Source organism: Protomyctophum parallelum (genome assembly GCF_964188405.1).
Source record: "Protomyctophum parallelum genome assembly, chromosome: 6".
NCBI lineage: Eukaryota > Metazoa > Chordata > Actinopteri > Myctophiformes > Myctophidae > Protomyctophum > Protomyctophum parallelum.
This window is the reverse complement of record NC_139701.1, coordinates 21,277,367-21,295,255: the sequence shown is the minus strand read 5'-3', so window position 1 is coordinate 21,295,255 and position 17,889 is coordinate 21,277,367. Positions and strand designations below refer to the sequence as shown.

Genomic DNA, 17,889 nt, shown 5'->3' with positions numbered 1-17,889 from the left:
TCACTTTGAAATCCATCTTTTTATTTAAATTTGCAGACAAATGGAGGTAATGTACACAAACCCAAACCTCTAAATTGCCACGCATTATTAAAATTGATTGCAACACAAAGAAGAAGATGAGGCGTGGAACCCATTTTGCCAGAAAGAAAAATTATCCTCAAAAGCAGTTCCAACAGAATAATACTGAGCTTTAGAATAGGCCAGTTAGGCACCTTGGCTGGTAAGCCAGCCTTACAGCGTGTCGCGGGTTCGAGTCCCGATCCCGACAAACTTTGCTATGTGTCCTTCCCCAAGCCCCCAAGGAGGCTCTCGAACGTTGAAGCGTTCGGCCCTTCTGGTCAGAGCGGGGAGTCGGGACTGCAGGCGACCCGTGGATTTATGATGAGGAAACCATAGACTGTAGATTGCAATGCATTTCTCCCATAGGCTTTTCTTAAAGTATTTATTTAAAGACGGTTACGCCGCGGACAAATCATGACAATGAACACAATGTTTTGGGCCGATCAAATAATTTATAAGAAGAAAAACAAAACGAATAGTGTTGTCTCCTGCCTTTATTTTCTTCTTTCTAATGATTTGATCGGCCCAAAATATTGTGTTCATTGTCATGATTTGTCACGATCCGAGTTGGCGTAACAGTCTTTAAATAAATACTTTCTGAAAAGCCTATGGGAAAAATGCATTGCGATTCATTTCCTGGGCCACTCGTCGTTCTGAAAGGGGGAGGGACTGCGACGCTCTATAGCAGTGATTCTTAACCATTTAAATTTCAAGGACACCCCCCCAGTTTGACATGCATTACGCTACTGAGCACCATTTAATGGCATTTCTATCTCTGGGACCCCAATTTATATTGTAAAATCAATGTTAACTTAATTAGTTTACATAGAAGTCAGTCAATTGGGTTTGTGGGAAATCCCCCTTTAACGTGAGCAGAGATTAATGCTGTTGTCCACCATGTAGTTTACCTCCTGTGCTGTTGGACTCCAAATGCAAGAAAAAGTTTGCATCGTTGAAGCTCGGACTGTTGCTGTGTCAATGGGACTCCATAATACAGAGCTGTCGAGGACTAAATAAGAGTTAGTAGTTAAGTATATTAAAAGTGTTAATCAAATGCACAAGACAGCTCTCTGGTGATCACATATTGATCACAGTGTCAGTGAATTTGATGCTGCGTTCACGGGCAGAAAGATAGTGTGGAATCTGGAATTCCATAATTCTAAATATTTCATGTTCTTGGGTGATCTTGTTTATTCAACAACCAGGTCTGACTAGCTGGCGCCTGTCTGGCTTAATTATGCAAGTCAGTTAGTCTCCAAGGCCTGTCTTTGTTCTACTGATATTCAAGTCCCACCTGGGGACAGGGTTTGTTTATACTCCTGAGTCTCTTCCTGGGGCTTGTATGAGAAAGGAGTTATGAAGGACTTATCTCTAAGTGTATGCATATTTCTGTCGACACCTATACAGTATACTCATGTAAAATGCTTAAAGGACAACTTTAGTTTTTTTCAACCAAGGTTCATGTTTTAGGTTGTTATTAGAGAAACTAAAAGGTGAGTGTTAATTTTCTTTCATTTGCTGCTTTCTTTTGTTTTGGGGATTTTAGCAGTTTTTGACAGGGGGGCGGGGGCATTCGAGCATGGGGCTAAATATGTATTTTTTTACAAAATATTATGGCGATTTTTTTATTTATTATTTACTATAGTCCTAATAAACCCCAAGAAATTGCATCTGACCACAAAAGATCACGGGATCTATTGAATGTGTCAAACTGACATATTGAGCCTATACACACAGTATAAGCCTTCCCCCAGTAGGCTACCTTCACATTCAGTAGATCCTGTGATCTGCTGTGGCCAGATGTAATTTCCTGGGGTTTATTAGGACTATAGTAAATAATACAAAAATAAATCACCATAAAATGTTGTAAAAAAATACATATTTAGCCCCATGCTCGAATGCCCCCGCCCCCTGTCAAAAAGAGCTAAAATCCCTAAAACGAAAGAAAGCAGTAAATGAAAAATAAAATAAGACTCATCTTTTAGTTTCTCTAATAACAACCTAAAACATGAACCTTGGTTGAAAAAAACTAAAGTTGTCCTTTAAAGATCAGTTGGGCGTGAGCCTTTTGTGTGGAGCACGTTGGCCATTCTGGCTGGCGTGAGCCTTAACCTGTGCTGTGCTGTAGGCCTACTCTGAAATAAACAACATCATCGGAACATCTCATCTGCCGTCGTGCAGTGTCAACTTTCTCCGGCTCTCCCAGTTAACAGTATTATAGAGTGTACAATGGTAGAAACCAGATACCACAATAGTCAACATTCATTTTGGTGCATGACCGCTTAGTCCCTCCCCTTTGCAACCTATTACGGGTGATTTTTTGTAACCCCCCCTTCCAATACCCCCCCCCCCCCACCTATACAATAAACGAGCCCGCCGAGGTTTCTACCAATCACTGTCACTGTGTCACTGTTGCAACACAAAACTTCAGAAGACCCAGAAGAGGTAAGTGAGAACTTTAGGTGATGTTATGACTACGTAATTAGATTCTTGTGAGAATTTCTGTCACTTTGCATGATGTCATATTTCCTAAAGATAGCCCCCCTTGTGGCTACTGATCACGAAGACAACGTTATTTATTACTTGATACGTTGTTAGCAGATTCATTTATTTAGATTTTATTGTTCTGTAGAATGTATGACTTTATTTATTTTTTATTGTTGAATGTGAATTTGTGACATCTCAGGTCCTGAGGTCCAAGGTTTTCAATGGTCAGTGGTCAGCCCTTTGCACTGTTGTAGTCACATATTGAAAACACTTTTGTCATTTTATAGTTAGTTAGGGAAAGTTAGCCAAATCTGTGACAAAATGCAAAATAAATTCTTACCAATAGTTTTCTTCACAAATGTGTTCATAAACGTGTATCACCTCTCAATTTGTTCCAACCCAACTTCCTTGGGAAACTTTGTGACAGCTGCTGAAGTTTGGGACTAACAACCTAGGCCTATGTAGGCTGCAGGCAAAATATACAACATTTCAGATCTGCTTTTAAGTAGCATGTGATAGGTCAAACTAGGGGTCATTTGGAATCTGCCTTGATGAATCTGTTTAACTCTGTTTGGGAATCTGTATTTTAACAGAATACCATGGCAAAGAAGTTGGTAATCATTGACACAGACTGTGGCATCGATGATGCCCAGGCTATAATGATGGCACTGGCAGCGCCTGACGTTCAGGTCCTGGGAATTACCTGCTGTTTTGGGAACGCATCAGTGGAGAATGTTTGCCAAAATGTCTTGATGGTGCTCTCCATCTGTGAACATGGGCAGGTAAGCTCTCTAAACTTCATATGGATTACCTGTAATTACATAAATACACAAATTAAAATTATTCAAAAACTCCTTCCCCTGGGGTAATGCCTCATTCCCTACTTGGACTGCACAATCACATTATTGTGTCCTGCTGAGAAAAAAAGTAAATTTATGTAATCATGTAAAACCATAAATGAAATAAAGATTAAATGAAAGATGAAATGTAATTAATACACTATATGCAGTTGTGTGTGCTTCAGATATTATGTCACTTTATATGCTATTTTCTACTTCTCTTTCTATGAACCAGTACTTGGAAAGACTGTATGAATCAGGCTCCCATTTCCACAGATCCCAGTGTTCCAGGGCTCTGTTGGTCCTCTTGTTGGGGCCAATAAAGAATTAAGTGACCTTGACCATTTTGGAAGTGACGGGCTGGGTGGTGTGATTGAAGACAGAGATCCTCTGTGGAAGGAGCAGATCCAGAGAGAGAATGCGGTCAATGCAATGATCAGACTGGTATCTGAGAACCACAAACAGGTGCTACATCTTTTCTGCATTCTTGTGACATGAATGAACATACAAGTTGTACATGTGAATGTTGTTGTAACTCTTATACCACTTCATTCATCTCCCATGCCTTCTACAGGTGTCCCTGGTAGCCCTCGGGCCGCTCACAAATCTTGCTCTTGCTGTCAGACTGGATCCACTGTTTCCTGAGAAGCTCAAGGATCTCTTCATAATGGGTGGCAACATGGAGGGTAGGCTGCAGCTATTGAGAATTCCATTGAGTACTTTTTCGATTCATGGAATAGTTTTTAAGAATCTTTTGTACATTTCTATATTAACGGATAGGTGTGCTTTTTATATTTTTATAATTTAATAATATAATTGACTATATAATTGACTTCGCTATAGGCCTACAACAATGTCATGTAAAAATACTGAAAGTAGACACATTTTTTTAAGACTTAACTTTTGTCCTAAATAATTAATTGTTTGATTAACTGTTGGCCCATAAGGGTATAACTGCATCACAGTGTTCAGGGAAGGCAGTTAGGTACATTATGTTATATCATATTACATCATAATCATTTTCTTTAGGAAAAGGCAACGAGACATTATGTGGAGAGTTCAACTTTGTAATGGATCCGGAGTCTGCTTACATTGTGCTGGAAGAATTTCTCTGCCCCACACATCTTGCATCTTGGGAATATTCCTGCAGGAATCCATTGACATGGGTAACATTGCCGGTGAACAGTGAACAACATCTCACTTGGAAAATAAATACACTGTACTCATCTTTTTTTTAATTACTATTGATTCCCATTGTATAGGAATTCTTTGAAGAACTGACCAATCAAGACACACCTGCAGCACGTTTCATGAAGAAGATCACATCGAAATGTTGGGCCTACTCCAAGTTAGCTTTGATGAATAAGAGAGATGTATACTTCGGACCTGGCTTCGTCTCCTATGATTCGTACGCAATGGCGGCCTTCATCGACAGCAGCGTGGTAACACAGAGTATTGATTGTGCTGTCCGCGTGGAGCTGCAGGGAACAATGTGCCGTGGTATGATGGCACTAGATCAGATGAATCTATTGAAGAAGACTCACCGCGTTTGTGTTATGAATACATGTGATCTTGCCAAGTTCAGTCGGTTGCTCATGAACGCCTTCAAGCTACCTCTTAACAATTAACATTTTGTGAACTAGGGATGGGACATTATATCGATATCACGATATGAGACTAGATATCGTGAGAGATTTTGGATATGGTATTCGTGATACGGATTAAGTGTTTTCTTTTCCTGGTTTTGATCATTTTTAGTTCCATTTTATACATTCAAAGATAAAAAAAAAAAAAACATATACCAGTATGTTTTTTTTTATCATCACTATTTCCATATCACCCAGACCTATTGTGATTGTGAACCAAAAAATGGTAGATGGTAAATGCATAGATTAAAATTACATAAATAAAAATCAGACCAGTCTGAAGCGAGTGGTGCAACAGCACCCCCTATTGGTACTATAAACATCGGGACAGGTTGGGACATTGCTGTTCCTTGGAGTGGTTGCACCACTCAAAAAAAGGGAGTAATAGCTCTCGGTTTGGTACAAATGTAACGTGTACAATGACACCAATGAAAACTGTTCACTTTGAAATCCATCTTTTTATTTAAATTTGCAGACAAATGGAGGTAATGTACACAAACCCAAACCTCTAATTTGCCACGCATTATTTGACCGCTTGACCGAATTAAAATTGATTGCAACACAAGATTGTTTTATTTATTGAAAAGCCCAATTTAAAAACGGTGAGTGTCGTTATCAATGAAGCTGTTGAATTGGCCGTGGATGTTCTCGGGGCAGAGGTCATTTCAGGGTCAGAAAGATCCCTGCTGTCAAATGACACCCTAATGAAGACGTGAAGATGAGGCGTGGAACCCATTTTTAGAATACAGCAATGCCAGAAAGAATGAAAATTAAAACAATCCTCAAAAACAGAACATACATGGCTTAACACAAGAAGCTTGTTCCAACAGAGTAATACTGAGCTTCAGAATAGGCCAGTTGTGCTGTGCCACATGCCAAACTTAGAGAAAGAATGCAGCATAACCAATTGCTTGGGACTTCTAAAATAGAGCAAAATGCCTTCCATACTATGAAGATTTCTCTTTAATTTATGGGTAGCCGCTAAAATGAAAGTAAGTTTGCCATTTCCTTGCCCTGAATAAAAACAAAGTTGGAGGTTGGTAACCTAAAGAAACGGGCTACCGTATATACGGTATGTTATATAATATAAATGTGACATTGGTTTCAGGCAGGAGTCAGTTTAAAAATGCTTTGCTTTAGCGTACAAATTACATGTTTCTAGTAAATTCAAGTCGTGTCTTCAGTTGCCGTTGTCAGAAGGGTTGGGCCAGGGCTCAGAGCTCCGTCGACACAGGGTAGGACGCCACATGTTCCAGGGATTGTAGAATCCCCGACTCATCTCTGTAGGAGCCGGGGTGGGCGGAGCCGGGCTGCCGACCAGATCGCTGAGAGTTGTGGAGTTGGTAGATGGAGTGAAAGAGTGCAAGGCAGAGTCCCCACTCGTGGACCAAATGGAGCTGCCGAAGGGTGTGGTGGTGGACCACGGACTGCGGGCGTTTCCTAAGATTGACTGCACCATAAAACAGAAGATTTTAGAATGCAGTGGTTCCCAAACATTTTCATGTCAGGAATCCCAAAATGTATAAATCAATATATTTGGCAGCAGACCCCCCCCCCCCCAAGTTAAAAATTTCAAGGATTATTAGTTTTTTTATTTCTTTCAAAAACTTTTGAAAGCTTACAATGCATCACAATGTATAAAAGCCAAAGTATTAAATTGTGTTAAAGTCAAAAAACTGTTCCAAGGACCCTTGGGGGATACCGGACCCCACTCTGAGAAGTGTTTTACATGATCTGCGTTCACAGTGGGAGTGGGAGTCTCACCGTGGTTGGGGCTGTTGATGAGCCAGCACTAGTCGGCCAGGAGTGAAGAGAGTCGTTGCTTGGGATGTCCCAGATGGAAGAGGACACAGCATTCAAATCATGCCAGCTCTGCTGTGGCTCAGAAGTTTTTGGAAAGTTCATTCCACTGAAAACTGAAACAAATCAACCCAAATTAGACAGTTTACACACAATGCAGCCGTGGTCACCGTTTCTATACCATATGGTATAAAAAGTGAAAAAATAATCCCAATAGCACTACTGTGGCGATCTGCGCCTTTAAGCAGTACCGCTACGTCACACATTCCCACGCTCTCACAGAAGTTTTGTGAATGAAGCAAGTAAAGTAAACTCACTGTCAAGTGGACTTTCCTAACGGGGACGCTGATCGGGTCTTAACTTCCCCACCATCCATCCCAAGGGGTCCACGTAAATGCTGACCACTCCGCTGTCATGAACTGGCGTTACCGGACGTTGTAGAGCACAGGAAAGCACTGACAGGCGAGAGGGAAATCGCCGCTCCTCTGGACGAGAAGAAACGATCCCAGTCCTTCACTCGAGTTGATACGGCCACTGGATTAATACTAATAAAGACGGACTGTATTCACGGACCAGGCGTAGGCCACTGTGGACGGCAGGTATAGCAGCAGGTAGCACAACGCTTGGCTTCACACACCATCTGACAGGCCGCTTTCACACTACCTGCCCGGCTCCTTTGCTTCATTCACGAAACTTCTGTGAGAGCGTGGGAACGTGTGACGTAACGGTACTGCTTAAAGGCGCAGATCGCCACACTACATCTACAAGCTCACGTGTCACGATGAAACATATTGTGAGCTTTTAGATCAGCTATTTTCACTATTTTGGAAATAGAGGTCAAGAGGTTAATTATTGTTCAAAATAATTTAGATTAGAACCATGTTGCTTACCTCCTGTCAGATTGAAAGAATTATTGGGTCCAAATGCAGAGAAAGAGTTTGCAGCACTGAAGCTGGGACTGTTGGCTGTGTCAATGGGACTCCATAATCCAGAGCTGTCGAGGTATGAAAAGAAATAAGAGTTCAGGCTAGATAGTTAAGTACAATGACTTATGGAGTTACTCCAATTTGTCCAGAGTTGCAATTACCTGTCAGAGCTGTCACTTTCCACTGATGTCATGTGTGAAAGGGTCTTCCCTTGGGTTTCACTTTTACCTGGACCAGTGCCACCTGATAACAACCCAAAGCAACAGGTCCACATTTACAACATTATTAATTTATACCCAGCCCACACAGGGATACAAGATTTTTAGTACAGTATGTGCAGCAAAATGCCAAACTGTATTAAAAATTCCAACATAGAATAAAAACAAGGTATAATACAAGGTAAACAAAAGGTGCAATACTAGGGTACACGTAGAGTTATGTCAACATGACATTTTCTACTATAACTCCACTGATGATGGTCAACATATCCCATGTGGACCATCATCAGGTCAGTCCTCCTCCTCCTCCTACTTCAGGGCAAGTGAATACACCCAACACACGTTATAAAGTATGAACTCACCTGGGCTTCTGTCATAACCAGCTGCAACAGCAGCAAATGTGGGATTTCCATATTTGCCAGGGAGTGAAGTGGCTATGGAGGACTTATTCCCAGGAGCCTTCTTCAGGTTTCCCTCACTACCAAAAAGAAGAACAGAGAATTCTTCATTCACATTATAGTACACTACTACTACACATAGGGGTGCAACAGTTAATCAAACTTATTGGTTTAATCGATCATATAAGTGGTTAATTGATTTGTTGATATACGTTTAAAAACAAAACAATTAAAAAAGTAATCTATAAAATCTATAGTATGTTTGTTACCTGTTGTTAGTGTTGAGGACACTACTGTAGGAGCTTCGGGGCACTAAGCTAGGGGAAGTGGGTGGCGGGGGGGAGCAGGTCCTGGATGAAATGGGTCTCTTCAGAAAGGGGTCTGCATTCATCGTCTGCAGGGAGATCTGCTGAAGACTGTCAGCTTCTGTATATGTGGAGAGCAGAAGAGAGACAACAGTTTATCTCAAATACGTCATGTAATTGCTTTTTTGCTAACTTTTTGGCATCTATTGTATGATGTATGATTTTTCATTTGGTCTTCAACCAAAAGGTTTATCCAAAGGGGAAGAAGGGCGATAGATTCCGACGATGTGACTCACGGTTGCTGCCTTTGGGGAGAGGAAGATCCCATTCTGGAGAAGCCAAATCCTTCTCGCCCTCAGAGCTGCTGCTGTGACCCGGCTCAGGGACAGAGCCGTTAGACAGCGACTTAACGAGCAGAGAGGGGCGGCAATCGTCCAGTTTCACAGCCACTTCATGAAAAGAAACAAATGTTAGACTCCACCGTAGTAATAATACAAATAATCCATTTCCAGTGAATGAACTTACATCTCTGTTTCTGCAGGGACCGCGTCTTTGGGACGCTGGTGACAGGGTGAAGCACTTTAGATGTGAAACTCTTGCGTTGTTTATTTTCCAGGGGTGTGACATATGGTAGTTCCAGTGAACTGTGAACAAAGATTTCAATGTTCAGTGTCAATGTTAAGTGGATTTAAAAGTGAACAATAGAACCAATTTTAATTCACAAACCTGGACTTCTCTACTTGGCTCTCTTTCTTTGTTGGTGTTTGTTTCTTGTTTTTTGGCTTGATGAGGAAATTCTGAGTTTCCTCTTTCCCCTTTTCTGCGGCTGATGTCCGTCCCTTCTTTTTAGCAGGTTCCTAGTCAAGGAAAAAAGGAAAGGTTCACACACATGAATCCTTGCGTACCTAGTATGGGGCGAACATTCAGCATAAACTGCAGATTCACAAGCTTACAAGCTATGAGTACATACTACATACGTATGTGTATGTGCATACCTCTTTGAGGCTAGCCTCTACATCTGGATTGGAGGTCTCTGTGGTGGTTGAGGAGCTGTCATCGTTGTCAGCCAAGGGGTCTTTCAGTTCATCTCCCTGAGGCTTAACCTTAGTTTTTTTCTCCTTTTCCTCTTTCTTCCTTTGGGCTTTTGTTTTACCCCGCAACTTCCCTTTAGACTCCAATACTGTGAGCAAAGTAAGTATATATATATTATGACATCATATTTATCCCAATCTGCTTAAAACAAATCCTTCCCCCTTTTCTTAACCACCACAGGCAGAACTAGAACTCGTGACAGGTAAGAAAGGGCCCCACCCTAGTGGTCACTAGAATAATAATAATAATTCATTACTATAAATGTGAATGAATACCTTTGTTTTGTATCATTTGACAGTTCTGCTCCTGTAAAGCGCCCAGAGTAGGAAGCTCTGGGCGGTCGAGGTCATTGTCCATGGCCCCTAGTAAGTGTGTGAAGTCTGCGTCCTCAGGACAGAGACCTCTGTGAGACAATGCTGACCCAGCTAAGCTTGGACTCTGGAGGTCCAGGAGGACCACTGCCTGCTGCTGCTGTGGCTGCTTGGAGTTCCGAGTCTTACGATTGGTTAGCTGGCATGCAGCCTGAGGGCCCTCTTGGCCTGTGCTGGCACTGCCTTTGGTCAGCTGATGGGATGAAGCGGCTTGCATAGACGAGCGACCAAAACCTACTCCTCTGGACCTCTGGCTCTCCGGGTCAGATAAGGCCCTCCCTTGCCGGCCCCCGACCCGGGACGCCCCACTGCCGGACCCGTAGAAACACCTGGAGTTCTGCTGTGAGTCACTGTAATCATTCAAGCTGAAAATGAAAGGAGTAAATACATGGCCCTTATAAAATATCAGATCAAAATATCTATGATACATAGATAGCACTAGAATGTAAAAAAAACAAACAAAGCATGACAAAGCTACGCTGTGTGCTGTCCAGCTCACAGGATAAACATGTCTGCACTGGAGCCATCATGAAAAATAGAGAAGAGACTAAAAGCACCGCTAGCAGTAGCAGCCCCTAGTGGCCGCACTGCTCCTTAGTATAAAAGTGGTTGAAAACCACTGACCACCTAGGACTGTAAAGGTGGTTGCACACTGGACGCGTTTTTCTGGAAAACCGATGGAGAAACGCTGCTAAAAATAAAATAAAATCTGGTGTGTGGGGACCTTAACTATTGATTATTTTCATATCAAATCTACAAACTGAACAACACATTGTGAGCTTGTAGATTGGCAATCTTTACATAAAATAAATTAGGAAGGTTTTCACCTATAAAAGACAACATGCAGAAAATTATTAATCGATTATTTTATATTTATATATTTTTAACTTACTTGGCATCACTGTGAATTTGTGCTATATCCCTGAAATCAAAGGGCCTCCCGGTCTCCAAGCTGGAATTGGATTCCACAGACAGGCGTCTCCTGAAAGGCTCCCAGATGCCCTGAGCCTCGAGGTAGGCTGTGACGATGACCAGCAGGAACATGGAGCTAGAGACAGGAAGGTAGGCTGTGACTATGACCAGCAGGAAGCTAGAGACAGGTAGACAAGGTAAGCTGTGACTATGACCAGCAGGAACATGGAGCTAAAGACAGGAAGGTAGGTTGTGACTATGACCAGCAGGAACATGGAGCTAAAGACAGGTAGACAAGGTAGGCTGTGACTATGACCAGCAGGAACATGGAGCTAGAGACAGGAAGGTATGCTGTGACTATGACCAGCAGGAACATGGAGCTAGAGACAGGACAAGGTAGGCTGTGACTATGACCAGCTGGAACATGGAGCTAGAGACAGGACAAGGTAGGCTGTGACTATGACCAGCAGGAACATGGAGCTAGAGACAGGACAAGGTAGGCTGTGACTATGACCAGCAGGAACATGGAGCTAGAGACAGGAGGCACATGAATATGAAATCCTTCAAGGGATACAATCATGATTTTCAACATCTATAATCTATATATTGTCGCCGTTGGGCAGAAACCTTGTATCCCTCATTTGTTATTTATTTCATAAATGAATGCCCTATTTTATACGTCATCATATGACCATGTCTTGCAAAAGCAGTGAAATTAGACATATATACAAGCAAGCAACGTGCTGTGATATTAGAAAAAGAAAATCTCTTGAACCATTTTGAACATTTTTACCTAATGGCATGCCCAAAATAGGGATACCAGGTTGAAGGTGGTTAAGTCTGTCAGTGCCTTTTAAATATTGAACCAATACAAATAATTACCAGGAGCTTGTGACTAAATAATACTTACATTGGAGCACAGTTTATTTATTTCATTGCCTGAAAAGTAACGGTTTCCACCAAACTGCAACAATCTAATAGTCGTAGGGCTGACAATCCATTAGTAGCCATAAAACAGAGCATTGCTCTTTCTGTCTCTGTAATGAAGCTGTGCTTGGTGTTCGTGAGTGACATTGTCCTTGTTTGCCGTTACGACTTGATTTCAGAAAATATTAATCAGTTTGATGTTATAGCAGACACTGAAAAAGCCATAAACAGACAGGTCTTTTCTCTGCCAATATGGATTATATTGTAAATATCGTTGTTTCTATAAACAGAAGAGCACAAAGAGAATTGTTTATTTTGCTATCAAACAAAGGGGTGCATACGTTGGTTAGACATACCAACAGAACTACAGTCATTTATCAACAAAACTGTCATCTGCATTCACAGCTCAGGTTTTCCCTTTTGCCTCCCAAGCGACATGGTGCAGAGACACACCCTAGCCAGAAGGTGTCACTGTTGGAGAAGGCTGTACAGTGACGTGTGACACTAACCTCATGAGTAGAGACACTATGATGTAGATCTCCAGCTCCCAGCTGGGTCTGGGCAGGGTCTCTGTGCACGCAGCCAACATGTGGTACGGCAGGGAGGCGTTGAGAACAAACACAAACTCTGAGCCACCACACGTCACCAGCTTCAGCTCCCGGATGATACGAGATGATGTGAAATCAGGTGTAAACCTACAAGACATGGGGAATTTCCATGAATGTGTGCAACACAAACACCAATATCACACTACTAAAATACTACTGAAAGGGGACCGGTTCCCTGAGTTTAGATCTCAGACACAACGATATTTGGGTTACAAGGGCAAATATCGCTGAGATATCTGGGTTAATAGTATCTCGTGAGGAGCGTAGTAAATAAAGGAGACTCTTTATCTAAGGTCAGCTGAATGCGTGTCACGATGATGATGCCAGTCGGCTATATCCATACTGTATATAGAGCTCAGGGTCAGCCAGGGCCAAATATGAAGATTGTAATGTAGTTTACTGGGTTAATAAGATTAGATATGTCGGATATCTCATAACAGTACTAAGGCCAAAAAAGGTTGCGTTTATATTTTTAAGTGGTGCAAACCACTTCCTTAAGTGACTATGTGTGTGGGTAGCTGGCTGGCTGCCTGGGTATGTCTGAGCACAAAAACAGAATGGTTGTTTTTCACCACCTGTGCGCAACACACACACAAACACGCACATATTAACTGTATATATGGTGATTTCAGGTGAGCCAGTACAGTAGAGGGTACAGTAGAGGGACCCCCACACGGTAACTGTTATTTCTCAACCGTTTCGGATGTGGGGCATCCGTGTGGGGCATCCGTGTGGGACCCCCACACGGAGTTGCACCACTTACTTCACATGGGTGTGATTTTTTAATTTCATCTATCTTCCTCTATCCTATATATTAAAATTGGAGATTGTCTGACCGGACGGACTGTCAGCCAGTGGAGCTCTGGGATGCTACTGTGAACAAACTCAGTGACACAGATCACATAACCATAAACAAACCCCATACAACCATATATAGACAGGGCCGCCACAGCTATGTCATACATCCATATATAGGCAGGACCACAGCTATGTCATACATCCATATATAGGCAGGACCACAGCTATGTCATTCTGACTCAGACATAACCATAAAAGAACCAAAGTCAAAGTCGTACGATTTGTCACACACGATAGTGATGTTATCACAGTGAAATTTGTTCTCCGTATCTCTTGGAGCAGTGAGCCACAGCCAAGGAGCCAGCCGTACCGCGATCAGGAATGATTTGATTAGTTGATTTGATAGTGGACTTAAACTCTACTATCCATAAACAAGCAGGCAACGTGGCATCAGCTCGGCATTGCCTCACAACACATTGTCTACTTGTGGAATCATCAACACTGCACTCATGTCAGCCAGTCTATCATGTCAGTCATCTACTGTGTGATGTCAGTACTATATGAAGTCAGTACTATGACGTCAATAGTAAGATCTAAATCATCGTCTCACCCCCTTATAACATGTCTGTGGTTAATAACACAACTTGACAAACCACAGGAGATGAGAGAATTAAATAGGAACACGACATAAAACACTAGGCAGCAGGATAGCAGCAGACAGCATCATGGGGCATCCCTCAGTGACTGCTCTGTCTGTGCTGATGGCAGGGAGAGCCTGCATGGGACTCACAGCCACCAGACGCAGCTCCGTGTCCGTGTATGGAGGCTATACCTCCACCAATGTCTCTCTCCCCACATCTAGGTTTTCGTCCCGTCAGGGACAGGGACACCACTCGTCTCAAAGACGATTGTATTCCAACAAGGCACCAAAGGATAGGACGAGCAAGGAGTCAACCGGTGGAGGAAAAGAAAAAGATTGGTGGAGCCGCATCCAGAAACATAAGGATTTCTATTACCTGGCAGGGGCATCCGCAGGGATCTCATCTTTGCTCTACTGGTACGTCAGAGATTCCGGCAAGGAGATTACCTGGAAGGACTTTCTGCATGACTACCTTGGCAGAGGCATAGTTGACCGTTTGGAGGTCGTCAACAAGCGGTATGTTCTAGTCATTCCAGTGTCAGGAGCTGACACCTCAGATAGGCGGAGCTGTGTGTGGTTCAACATAGGGAGCGTGGAGACATTCGAAAGGAACCTAGAGGCAGCCCATTTGGAACTAGGCCTGAAGCCTTCACAGAGGATAGCTGTGGTCTACCGTTCAGAAAGCGATGGCTCATTTTTGATTAGTATGATGCCCACCGTTCTGTTTATTGGCTTCCTGCTGTTTGCCATGCGACGAGGTCAAATGGGAGGAGGCGCTGGGGGTGGAAGGAGTTGGCCCTTTATTAGCGAGTCACCTGCCAAGATTATTGCCAAGGACAAAATTGATGTGAAGTTCAAGGATGTGGCTGGGTGCGAGGAAGCCAAACTCGAGATACTCGAGTTTGTCAACTTCCTGAAGAACCCCCAGCAGTATCTGGCACTGGGAGCAAAAATCCCAAAGGGGGCTATATTGTCTGGACCTCCAGGAACAGGGAAGACCCTGCTGGCCAAAGCCACAGCCGGAGAGGCCAACGTCCCCTTTATCACAGTCAATGGCTCCGAGTTCCAGGAGATGTTTGTTGGTGTTGGTCCAGCCAGGGTCAGGGACATGTTTGCCATGGCGAGGAAGAACGCCCCTTGCATCCTCTTCATTGATGAGATAGACGCGGTGGGACGTAAGAGAGGCAAAGGAAACTTTGGATTTCAAAGTGAGCAAGAAAACACCCTCAACCAATTGCTGGTCGAGATGGATGGATTTAATACCGGGTCCGTCAATAATGTGGTGGTCCTGGCTGGCACCAACAGGCCCGATGTTTTGGATCCTGCTCTCATGAGACCAGGGCGATTTGACCGGCAGATCTTCATAGGTCCACCTGACATCAAGGGCAGAGCTTCCATTTTCAAAGTCCATTTACAACCAATAAAACTAGACCCCGGTCTGAACAGAGATACCCTTGCCCGGAAATTGGCTGCTGCGACTCCAGGGTTCACGGGAGCCGACATCGCTAATGTGTGTAATGAGGCTGCGATCATTGCGGCCAGACACCTCAACCCGTCTGTAAGCACAAAACACTTTGAACAGGCCATCGACAGGGTCATTGGGGGCCTAGAGAAGAAGAGCCAGGTCCTACAGCCTACAGAGAAGAAGATAGTGGCATACCACGAAGCTGGCCATGCCATTGTTGGCTGGTTTTTAGAGCATGGTGACCCACTCCTTAAGGTGACCATCATCCCCCGGGGAAAGGGTCTGGGTTATGTCAATTACCTTCCCAAGGAGCAGTACCTGTACACTCAAGAGCAGCTGTTTGACGGAATGTGTGTGTTGCTTGGAGGGCGTGTGGCTGAGGAGGTGTTCTTTGGGAGGATCACCACCGGGGCACGGGACGACCTGGAAAAAATCACCCAGTCGGCCTACGCTCAGGTGGTGCAGTTTGGGATGAGCGACAAGGTTGGTCAGGTGTCCTTTAACCTGCCACGACAAGGGGAGCTGCCAAGTGAGAAGCCCTACAGCGAGGCCACGGCGGAACTTATCGATGGGGAGGTGCGAGATCTGGTGGACAGAGCCTACCAGCGAACACGGGAACTCGTCACAGAAAAGAAGGAGCTGGTAGAGATGGTGGCGAAGCGTCTTCTAGAGAAAGAGGTGTTAGACAAGGCGGACATGTTGGAGCTGCTGGGCCCTCGTCCATTTAAGGAGAAGTCTACATATGAGGAGTTTGTGGAGGGTACAGGCAGCTTTGAGGAGGACACCAGCCTACCCGAAGGACTCAGGGGCTGGAATCTGGAGAAAGAAAACATCCCTGCAAAGGACAAACTGAGAGAAGAGGACAAACACACAAGCTCTGTTCACACCTGGCATTGATAGGTCTCATATCCAGAATTATGTTGTTAAGTGTGTCTACATTTAATTGTATAGCTGGTATGAACCATATGGGGGCAGCAGTGGCTCAGGAGGTAGAGCTTGAAAATCAGAAGGTTTCTGGTTTGATCCCTGTCTCCCCTGGGTTATGGTCAGTGTCCTTGAGCAAGGTATTGAACCCCTAACTGCTCCTGTAGAGCCTTGCATGGTTTCCTCCACTGTCAATTATGTGAGTGGATGGGTGTAATGCACAATGTAAAGCTCATTGGATAAAGGTGCAATAGAAATGCACCATTTACAATTTAGCCACTATGATGTCAGCACTGTGTATTTGTCCATATATATATTGGTGCATGTATCAGTCACACATGTATATAGTATCAGTGTCTATGCTATGTGCCTATATCGGTACATGGCATCGGACAGGTCAGGCATTAGGCACAAAGTAGAAAATAGAAATGAGCCCCAGACAGACAACCAGAGGCAAAAACATCATCTACCACCTTGCCTCTGCATGGCAGAAGTACTGTACATGCCTACAATTCTTTCATTTAGTATTAAAAGCATTTAAGTTTCAAGTAATTCTGCAACATATCCATGCCAAGGGTGAAGAATACACAAAAGCTCCTTCACTTTATGTACAGTATTGTCCGTCAGTAGTAGTAGCAGACCAAGAATTGCTTTATACAGTATTAACCCATTTAGGACTGAGGCAACAAGAACCCCAGAAGGGGTTCCCGTCCTGAATGGTTTAAGGGCTGAGTATAAGTCACAGTGGTGAGTCGCAGCTTTACAATATTGGTAATTTGGTACTGAACCTTGAAGGAAGCATGGTAAGCTAGCTCAACCACATGGAGACACTGAGCGGAGGTATGCATTACATAAGACATCACCATAGTGCAGTAAAAGAGTAAAAACTGAGCATTGATTAAGAACGGTGACTTAACTGTTGACCAGTCCAACCATTCTTCATGGTATGCCATGGTAGGACACAATGTAATTCAATTTTACGGTCAATTGGAGCAAAAGAGTAGTAGAGGAGATAAGAGCCTACAGAGGAGCGTTATTTCCTCAGACTAAAGGCCTATTCATAGTCTGGATTTTCGGTGGTGAGGTGACCACCGCTCCGGTGGTGAGCTGACCACCGGAACGTTGAGCGGTGGTGAGTAAAAACAGAGAGAAGGGCTGGAGCGGTGGCGGTGGTTTGCTCTTCACCGCGGCTCGTGACGTCATGTTGTAGTTCGGTGGTCACCCCACTACCGTAAATCCAGACTATGTATGAGCCTTTACTCACCAGAGTTGCTAAAGGTGAGTGTTAATAGAGTGGTGACGATGGAGACCACATGCACGCCTCAACTATAACCACACACAACTACACATCCACCGTTTTTGCACAATAACCACATTGTTATCCTGTCTATTTAAAAGAACGAGCCAATTTAGAGCAAATAGCCACACAATTCTGCAAAATTCCACAGAAATGTGGAAGACAGACACGGCGGG

At 43.5% G+C, this 17,889-nt stretch overlaps 3 protein-coding genes across 4 annotated transcripts in view; 2 read left to right on the top strand and 1 right to left on the bottom strand.

The window, feature by feature from the left end:
* Positions 1-3,146: 3,146 nt before the first annotated feature.
* Positions 3,147-5,014, top strand: LOC310859907 (inosine-uridine preferring nucleoside hydrolase-like; the record flags this gene model as incomplete). Its single annotated transcript, XM_083766673.1, has 5 exons — positions 3,147-3,329; positions 3,663-3,851; positions 3,961-4,072; positions 4,416-4,552; positions 4,649-5,014. The coding sequence occupies 5 exons, from the start codon at positions 3,147-3,149 to the stop codon at positions 5,012-5,014; spliced, it is 987 nt and encodes a 328-aa protein (XP_083622799.1).
* A 456-nt stretch (positions 5,015-5,470) lies between these two features.
* The window catches only part of tmem131 (transmembrane protein 131), a 33,237-nt gene continuing 20,818 nt past the window's right edge, over positions 5,471-17,889 (bottom strand). The window contains exons 29-41 of one of the 2 annotated variants that reach the window (XM_083766318.1): positions 12,491-12,676; positions 11,035-11,190; positions 10,047-10,507; positions 9,675-9,859; positions 9,406-9,536; positions 9,205-9,323; positions 8,976-9,128; positions 8,644-8,800; positions 8,339-8,454; positions 7,920-8,001; positions 7,723-7,826; positions 6,797-6,948; positions 5,471-6,482 (exon numbers count right to left, since the gene is read on the bottom strand). In XM_083766318.1, the coding sequence (XP_083622444.1) occupies positions 6,213-6,482; positions 6,797-6,948; positions 7,723-7,826; positions 7,920-8,001; positions 8,339-8,454; positions 8,644-8,800; positions 8,976-9,128; positions 9,205-9,323; positions 9,406-9,536; positions 9,675-9,859; positions 10,047-10,507; positions 11,035-11,190; positions 12,491-12,676 (2,272 nt within the window). In that variant the 3' untranslated portion in view covers positions 5,471-6,212. Of the gene's footprint in view, positions 6,483-6,796; positions 6,949-7,722; positions 7,827-7,919; positions 8,002-8,338; positions 8,459-8,643; positions 8,801-8,975; positions 9,129-9,204; positions 9,324-9,405; positions 9,537-9,674; positions 9,860-10,046; positions 10,508-11,034; positions 11,191-12,490; positions 12,677-17,889 lie in introns of both variants that reach the window. The other variant, XM_083766317.1, reaches the window with a different exon arrangement.
* LOC310860808 (mitochondrial inner membrane m-AAA protease component AFG3L1-like) lies at positions 14,113-16,389 on the top strand (the record flags this gene model as incomplete). The annotated part of the gene is made up of 1 exon (XM_083767998.1): positions 14,113-16,389. One exon carries the CDS (start codon positions 14,113-14,115, stop codon positions 16,387-16,389), a length of 2,277 nt encoding a protein of 758 aa, XP_083624124.1.